General features: G+C 36.4%; 1 protein-coding gene across 1 annotated transcript; it reads right to left on the reverse strand.

Moving 5' to 3' along the window:
- Positions 1-1216: 1216 nt before the first annotated feature.
- Positions 1217-9286, reverse strand: LOC108682769 (ceramide glucosyltransferase). Its single transcript, XM_018172007.1, has 8 exons — positions 8875-9286; positions 8258-8423; positions 7791-7893; positions 6239-6453; positions 5948-6077; positions 4788-4938; positions 4036-4225; positions 1217-3576 (listed from the first exon to the last, which is right to left on the reverse strand). The coding sequence occupies exons 1-8, from the start codon at positions 8985-8987 to the stop codon at positions 3292-3294; spliced, it is 1353 nt and encodes a 450-aa protein (XP_018027496.1). The 5' UTR covers positions 8988-9286; the 3' UTR covers positions 1217-3291.
- Positions 9287-9809: the final 523 nt, after the last annotated feature.

Consider the following 9809-nt stretch of genomic DNA (forward strand, 5'->3'; position numbering starts at 1 on the left):
CGTCCACTAAATTTTTCCCTTGGCAACGGCCTTGGGAGCTAAGACTTCGTTTAAGGCTTAAAACGCTTCGTTTATGGCCATGGTTTAAGTCTTAAAAAGAAGGTGCAAATGTGGAGGTGAACTGAACTGGAATGGCGGTGCAACCTAAAATTCTATGCTTCTGGGCACATACATTGACATATATACAGAGGTGGGCACTGGGCAGTAGCGCGCTACATTTTCAGTAGCGGCGCTACATGCAATTGTAGCCCGCTACATATTTAAGTAGCGATACGATGTTTTGCCGCTACAGCTCTACCGCTACATTTATAGATAAAGCCTTTAGATTTTACTAAATAATATTAAATATTATTTAAAAACCAGCATGATACATACATAATATAAATTACAGAATAAAACTGAACGAAAGATTTCGGTGTAAAGTTGTCAACCTCAGCCTGTTACTAGTGTCAACATGTTAGTCGTTACCAGAGGTGTGCAGTAGCGCGCTACATGTAGCGGCCGCTACATTTAAGCAATTGTAGCCGTAGCGCTCGCTTCATTTAGAGCATGTAGCGGTAGCGGCCGCTACAATTCAAAGTAGCGCTGCCCAGCTCTGCATATATGAAGTTCACATATACGTATTTCTGTGCAATAACTTGTATGCCCAACCATACTAAAACTTACCGGTATATTCACTAACTAATAACAAATAAAGAGAGCAACGTTCGGAAGTTATTGAAGAGGAAAAATTAGACCTTCAGAGTTGAAGTAATCTACTCGAGGTGCATTTTAAATAACATGGGTTGCTTTGGAGTTATTCTTCCATTACTACGTTCCAGTCATTACATATTAGTATCTCATTTTAGTACATAGCAAATTTTTGGGGATGTCAGATTGCATTACTTTCCCATCTAAAACAATTCCACACAGGTCAGTTTTTCCACCTTTCATCACATCCACTCGAAATGTGTACTATCAACTTGAGTCACAGTTACTCCCAGCGAGAAGCTAAAATCATTGAAAATATTAAGCATTAAACTGTGCACCGCGCTTTTAATTTATCATATATTCACTGACATTTAGGCCTATTTTGCATATGATATAATTTTCAAGAGCCTAAACACGTGGTTAAAGCAGCGTTTTCAGTACATTTTAGATTTGAGTTATATTATGAACAAAGTAAGCTGCTAAAGTTGTCATAGGACACCAAAAGGATCTTTTAATAAACAATAAATTTCATGATCTCAAGACCGTGTACTGTATGATACAGCTGATGTCACTTAATACAAGTTGTTTGATTTCAAAAATTTAACGCTGCTCTCATTTGAATTTACAGCTAATCGTAAGCCTTCTCGACAGAACTGGCAGTGCGAACGGGGAACTAACATTGGAACGTGAAACGTCACTGATAACTCAATGAAGACATGAGTTTGTTATAATAACCAAACCTAACATTCGTGAAATAGCATTACACCAAAGTAGCCCTAAACACACAAGTTCACTCGGCCGAAGTCACAATGATGGATGATATTGCTGCTGAAATGTCTTCGGAAATTGTTACTTCAGCATTAAATCCTATAATATTAAATACATTAAGAATATTCCTGCACTAAGCCACACGACAAGAACTACTGGCACTCGAAGTTTCCGGAAAATAAAAATTCTTAGCGTTCATTGGTGCAATAACCATGAGTTCGATTGAGCATCATAGCCGCCATAAAATAGAATTCTAACCGTACTAATCCCTACTAATAAAGTAATAACCGACACCGGGCCGTTCCGTACTTGCTACATCTCGATCAACTTCGGTTTCATGTGCAGAAAGATACCAAATATTTTCTATGGATGGGTGCCTATTCAAATTCCGCACCTCGATACCACAAAATAAACCTCATTTCATTGAAGCACATATACTTTTTATGGTCAAGATTCACGCGTGAGAATGGAAAAGAGAAACGACACAAAGATTGACGCAAGCGGAAAGACGACAAATGCACCTTCAAAGAGATAAAGAATTTCTGACAGCATTACTCTATTATAAAAGCTATTATCCTGGTTCGAGTCAAACTTCAAAAGAACAGACGAATTTTACGCGATGGCCAAAACGCCTAGCAAGCCTTCATTGAATTCGGAGATGAGCAACAAAAATTTATAAGCGGACATCAATTGACAACGAAGTATTAAATGGTCATTATGTTAAATTTCAAGTCGTAAAAATTGCAATACATTAAACATTCAATAATTTAATCTCCTGAAGAGACGTCTATGAATATTTATCGTAAAAGTATTCAACATATTATCCCTTATATCCAAGCTACAGTCAAAGCAACGTTTCTGCAATGCAAATGATAGAATGCGACGGTCATTTCTGCTTACATTGTTCAAATAATTCACGTTATTCCAGAGGATCTAGAAGTGAAATACTTATGCATGAATTAATACTAAAAAATAACTTTACTCCCTCATTCACACACACAAACTTTTTTTTCGACATTATCGTGCTTTAAGAGTTCCTTCAAAGTAGAGAAACTCGACCTTTTTAAGAATGTGAACACTTAGGAAATGTTCTGCCTTTTGGGTCCAGCTAAACATTAAATGTTTTTTATAATAAAAGGATGACTGCATAGCAAACTTGACATGTAATAATTAAGCAGATAGAACGTATAGAAGAACATTAGAAGAGTCACTTGCGTGGTGAAATATCAGAAACGACAGTCGCGTGCGATTCATCAAACTAATCATGATACTAACACAACACTCAATGAGATCTGCGCACGCGAGACTGTTGGTAAAGCTAGAAAACTGTTCACATGGCGATCGAGTGACAAGACAAAGCTTGGTCGTGATCAACATATTATCATCCTTGAAATTGCATCAAAATGAACTGATTGACGTACAATGCTATACGACAGCAAATTATACAAATATAACCATGAAAACTTCAGTATTTGAAAGAACAATAAAGCGGCTTTCGTTCGCCAGTAGACGAGAGAAACAAGAAGTATCGTCTAAAGTAAAAATCTGGCCACAAAGTAACGGCAACTTCAATATCAACAGTACATTATCAAGATCATGCAAGTAGGTCCCTAGGCATATGTTTACAAATACATACCGAACTTACATGAACTTTAGACACCGTAAAAAGACAGCACTTTAGTGTCAAATATTTGGTATGGGTAATACGGGCCTTTCTCGACTGGCAAGAAGTAACTTACAGCAATGCTTCACAAAGTTTGTAAAAATATCACACAAAATTCTGTCGCTATTAATTGTTTAAATACTATGATTCTCTAGCGTGACTACTAACACTTATATTATAGACACTCGGGAATCTTTATTAGTTTCACTGCAATCGTCATTGAGCGGATACGCGGGCTGTGGCTGAGAGGTTTTTTCGGACGCACTGTGGCTAATGGCAGGCGGGGAGACCAGATCAATTTTCTCAGCTCGCCCGCCCCAGTGCAACACATAGCGCGCCGTGCGCCAGTCTATCACAGGGTCTCGCAGGGCCTTCACGTGCACGAATATCGCGCTCAGTTCGTGGAACAGCCAGGCTACCGCGAACTCAAACTTGCTGAAGGGAGGCGAGCCATTCTGTAAGCAAGTATAGTCATGAATCCACACAATCAACTATAATAATTAGGCGTTTCGCAAAAAAAAGCATTTAAAATTCACATAATTTTCTATTTAGTTTGCGTTTGATAAGTTTCCTGACAGATGTGAATAGCACGAAAAAAAAACATGAATTTAACTTTTATTTGTTGAAGCAAATAGCTCTGCGAGCCAAGATAGGGTAATGATCAAACTGAATTCATAAGTCCAAAAAAAGCATACTAAAATATATACTATCCAAGATAATCCGCGTAAATTCAAGAGCTAAAACAAAATTATTGGAAGAATCTAAGCAATCCATTAAAAATTGGCTACTATTTACAGAAAAAAACTTTGATAGCTTGGTTTTATTTCGCGCATCCCAATGGAGTTATTATAAATTTAATGGTAAGTATTCCAGAGCTGGAATAATTAGATACTTGGACTGGACTGAAGAGTTACCTGAATGATGTTGAGCAGCAGCCAGTCTGAGAGGATCCAGGCGAGTAGATGAAACAAGAAGAAGGCAAGAAAATCAGCTTGGAACTGCACGGTCGCAGCAGCAGCAGCCACCAAGCCCAAGAGGATGCATTTTGTCGTCGGCTCGATGAACGTGGCAAAAGGTGCCATCTTTAGCCTTAGTTTGGTCCATCTGAAACGCATAAAAGAAAATCCAGTTTAATTATGTGAATCATGCATTAAAATTAATACAGAAAGAAAACATGGTGCCAGTCCAGGTAATGACAATAATTTTACTACGTATCACTTTAATTATTTAGTTATATTTAACATGAACCCAACATGTAATTAAATTTAACATGACCCAGAGTTTATACATCAACTGATTTGCGCACCCTAATTTAATCGTAAAATATGATCTTCCTCAAGAAGAAAAAATTTATCAACCCCCCCCCCCCCAAAAAAAAGAACTTAATCCCAACTTCAAATGGGGGTGCAAATCCAAGGATACAAGGAAGACTTAGTCAGCAGAGGCAAAAAAAAAAGACGATTGACACAATAATACACGAGACTCAGGACTAGGCTATTGAAACAATATAATGCAAGGCATACAAGCATAATTTAAGGGCAGACCAGAGTAGCCCTAAGTTCATCACAAAAGTTTTCACATTGGTTGCTCCGTTGCCTCTGGTCAGGTTACCTCATGAGGTATAAAATCCCGCGAATGGATCTCATTGATCAAGAGACACACTTACCTCTCAAGTCTGGAGAAGTGGAAGTCTACGGAGTATACACCGTGGTTCTGCAGTGCTGGATGAGAAGACAGCCGAACGCCCCACCCGTGACGCTGACAGTACTCGGCAAAGAAATAGTCTTCTGCCAGGTAAGGACTGAAAGCCTCAATACCTGCCAGTAATAAAATTCATTTATAGCTGTAAGGTTGTAAATTATGTTTTAGAAGACACTGAATAAAAGGCGGAAACAGTCAAGACAGACCGCGACTTGTCAGTTGGAAGCCAGCAGTTTTAGTTAGCAACACATAACGTCGCTGTCATCTTGCTGTAGCGTATTTCAGTGATTTTAGCATAGCTGAAAAGCACTGCCTTAATTGGCAGGTTACATCAATTTAGTCTTAGAACATGGTATTGAATTTAATCATTGGTTATAATTAGTATATATTAGGAATTAATTCATCGGCTGTGATTATCATTCAGTATTTGCCGAATCAACTGTTCAGTCTTGAAATATTGTTTGTTTTATGTTCAGGGTTGTGGAGCTGGAGTCAGTGCGCTCCTGGAGAGCGGATCGTTGACCAGATTGAAGGTCGAGTTTGTAGAATTCGTCTGGGGTGCTCTCAGATCAAAGAGGACTCCTGATCACAGCTTGAGACGATCAAGCTGTTATATAACTAGAATGGGGCATCCATTATGCCAAGTGTATATAGGTATATTTAGTGTTCCATTCATTATGTTCCATTGTATTGATGTGTTAACTATTCCATCTAGTCTTGTTTAAATAAACTGTTAATGGTAGATAGGAGCGCTTCACGAAAGGTACCACACACAAGTAGGAAGCAAACCTGAGGAAGCACCAGCTTCATTGCAATATTGCAATGGTGGCCAGTGTGTTGTAACTACTTCTTCTAGTGCGTTGTAACTATTTCATTTGGTTGTTAAGCATTGTGAAATATTGATTTGTTATTTTGATTGTGCAATCTGTTATTTTGATTGAGCACAGAAAGTTTACATTGATAGACATTCTTCATGCTTGGTTCTCTTAAACCTCCTCTAAGTTTCAGTGATACAGAGAATACGTTTAGGTACTAAATGCCATCTTGGGAAGTCATTGATCTCAAATTTATTATCAATAAAACCAAATGATGCTAAAAGAAATGACGTCTTAACATAAATCTTACCACCAGCATGTTCAAAGATCTGCTTTCTCATGAGAATGGACATGCCAATGCAGAGATTAGCTCTCATCTTCAGTTGGTCCAGGAGATTGAGGAAGAGGGAGAAACGAGCTTGATTCCCACCAAAATTCACCTGCAAATTACAGGAGGGTAAGAGCTGTGGGAAGTAAGGCGATCTAATACCAATAAGACCAACAGTCATATCTAAAGGCTCCATACCTCTACTGAAATAAATATGTATCAAGATTCATACCATGAACAAATGACTCAACAAAAAAAAAAAGTGTAACCAACCTTCTCTAAGGAAGCTGCCCAGCCTTTCCTGTCAGTGGTGTAAGGCAGCTGCATGACAATGCCAACGTTTTCAGTCATGCAGCTGACCATTTCTGTCAGCACCTCAGGCTTTGTGAAGATGCCGGCATCACTCATGAGCAACAATGGGTAGCGTGCAGCATGGTAGCCTTTATACAAGTTGTTGATCTTTGGATTCACGCCTACATCAGCAGCACCTTTAAAAAACAACCAACAATTCTGTTAATAAAAAACGAGATTTCTTTTGGATGATGTGTGCAAGTTGATGAGGATCTTTAGATGAAGATATTGTTAATGCTTCAATGGAAGCACTTGAATGCTAAGAGGATTGCTTCATCAGGTACAGAGGGTAACTATATTGAAACAAGCAGGCAGGCAACTTAGAGATGATAAAAATAATAGAAAATCTTGTGTCAGGAATGATTGTCCGATGAGACTTCAATCACAGCAAAATTTCAAGCATTGAGGGCAAAATTATATTTGCAAGACATAAAAGTTCAAAGGATTATGAAAGTGAAACTTTCATAACTTCATTTTATCCATGTCCTTTTATCCTTGTACAAGTAGAGCAACTTAGGATGAAAGTGAAACTTTTGTTTAGAAACTGAACTAAACTAAAATGAATTGAACAATAAGGAAATGCTGTTTGTGCCTCAAGTTGTTCTATCTGTGTTATGAAAGGCTAGTTACTTCATTTTTTTCACCTGGAACTTTTATTTAGGACAGCATAGATCGTTGTGCTATCACAGAATTTGAGATATCTTGATTCATCTTTAGATCATTGAATTCATTCAAACCAATTAACACTTGTTGCTTTGCATAGTCACAATTTTATCTCAAAAGAAGGTGAAGGACTACATCTAATCTATTCTTTTGAGCACAACACAAATTGCCTTCCAGAAGGCTCCTAAATATTCATTGTTTCATAAATATTCATTAGTTAGCTTTCTTAAAAGCTGTGCACATTAATCGGGTTAACATGAGCTATACGTACCTATAGTAGTTAATTTAAAGAAGACCATTATGCCTTTTTGTGGCATAGGTAGTCACTAGTCAGCAAACTCCTTTCACACTGATTGCAAATTGTACTTATACATATTTTAATATGAGATTCAACTCAATATAGAATATTCAACTGTTGAAATTTTTAAGATAAATGTTTATAATAAATATCATTTAATATGTAAACTTTGTTAGTTAGATTTCTTTTGAGTCTAGTCAAGATTTTAATAAATATTGTCAGCATTAAAACAGTCAGCATGCTGCCAAAATTATTCCCTTAATGGGGCAATGTCTCTGGGTAAACAGGCAAGGACTTTGAATAAAGCAGGCACATAAATTATGTCAGTAAATATGGATTGGTAGGACATATATATCAATGGAAAATTAAATATAATTTGTTGCAAAAACAAAAAACTAACTCACCAATGTGTAAAGATGCTTCAACATTAGGATATTTGAAATATGGATTGGTAGGACATATATATTAATGGAAAATTAAATATAATTTGTTGCAAAAACAAAACTAACTCACCAATGTGTAAAGATGCTTCAACATTAGGATATTTGCTCATGAGCTGCTTCACAACCATGATGCTGGGGTCGCCTTCCTCAGCTATACAGAACCGCAACTCAAACTGCCATTCAAGATGTTAATTATGTTAATTATTGCCTCACCTAGTTAAATCTTTCACCTAGTTAAATCTTTCACCTAGTTAAATCTTGTTCAACATTTCAACATTTTCAACATCACAAAAGATAAATTATTTATGTTGTCATGGTATTCAGTCACATGTACGGGAATAGATTATCCATATTTTTAATAAGAATGTGGCATAATGAAGTTTGGAATTATGGACTCTTTACGATCAATATTTATAACCCGCATTAAAATATTCTCATCCCCACTTATGTAATGATAATCCTTTCAATGCTTTTGAAAATGTGCTAGTATGTATTAACAATACAACATAAAGTAAAGACTGAAAAAAATTATCTCACCTTAGGATATGATATAGTGAAATAAGATTCTAAATTGGTCATGAGATTAGGGTCCATGGGTTTGCTGACAAGAGGCTTGAGAACAGTGACGCCCACCACGGCATCTCCTTTCTCCACCGCATCATCAAATGATTGGATGGTTGCTCTCCGTCTGAACTTTCGGCAACTGGCAAAAGAGTTCAAAGAAGGGAATACAAATATGATGCCATTCACAAACCTAAAAATTATAACTTTAGAAATAAAATGTAACATTAAACATTATAAATGTATGAGAGAAATTTATTTACAATAACCAAATATGACTGTGGAAATTTTTCAATCAAGTTAGAGATAGAAACTTTTATATGAATATTAAATAGTTTGAAAAACTGTTTGCAATGAATGTCAATCTCTTGACAAGAGCCACAACTAATCATGCATTATGGTAAAAGATTGTATTAGCAAAATTGACCAAGCCTTGAAAAGTGATTGTATCTAGTCAGCATCTTCATAGACAGTTTTAAATGTCAATGGCAAGCTACTAATGATGTAGGGAAGCCGAAGAAACCAGTATGAGAGAAATTTTCAATGTTGAAACATGAAATAAAATAAAGATATTAGTCAATTAGAATACTCACCCATAAACAATTCCAATGAGATGCACACACCATATCCCGACCCAGTAAATGAGAATGCCGATGGTAAGAACATCACAAAAAACAGACAGAAAAGACCACACCACTACCACCATCCCTCTGACTATCCACACCAATATGGTTTACTTTCACTACAACAATGTTAAGTTTCACTATTGGAAGTCTATTTTCTAGAAACATTTCACAGCTGTGTATGTGAAATCTCAAAAAGACCACTTAAATTAACACCTAAAAGCCATGTAAACTTGTTTCTTTGGAAATGTTCTGGACAACAACACTGGATAATACACCAGAGAACAACACTTTTGGCAATAGATGGATCCATCTTCTATAACTGAGATACACTTGGTGATATAGAAGCCACCATTTTGAATGTGAACATTTCAGCAAAAAAGGAATCTGCCAAGAAAGACATTGTTCATCATAAGGTGAAATTCATATAAATTTTTGGGACTTACTAATACACAAGTAAAAAAATATAGAATATCTTTTGATATATGGTATTTATGGTTTTTCCTAAGCAGGGTATATATAAATTCAAAATAAAGGGGGCAGCTAGAGTTTGCAACTATGTGGTACACATGGCAGCTAAAGTTTGCACAGAAAATTAAAGTAAATTCCAATTCCCTAGTCAATAGCCTTTAGACTAAAATATAAATATCAAACTAAAAAATTCCACAAAGTCTAGCCCATTGAGAGAGTGGGTCAGACCCAACATTTGATTCCAGCCCACCTACTAAACTGGCATGTATACATAGGTTTAATAATTTTCTTCAAGAGAACCTGATTTTTGACCTACCAATGGCAGGGAAGAGGTAAAAAAAGAAATTGTTCATAAAATCTATTCTCTTGTCATTGATTTAACTTGAATATATAGCAGCTAAATAATATAGATGAATGTGCTTTCTGACATAATG

The sequence above is a fragment of the Hyalella azteca genome, unplaced genomic scaffold, assembly GCF_000764305.2.
Source record: "Hyalella azteca isolate HAZT.00-mixed unplaced genomic scaffold, Hazt_2.0.2 contig5479, whole genome shotgun sequence".
In the NCBI taxonomy this organism is placed as follows: domain Eukaryota; kingdom Metazoa; phylum Arthropoda; class Malacostraca; order Amphipoda; family Hyalellidae; genus Hyalella; species Hyalella azteca.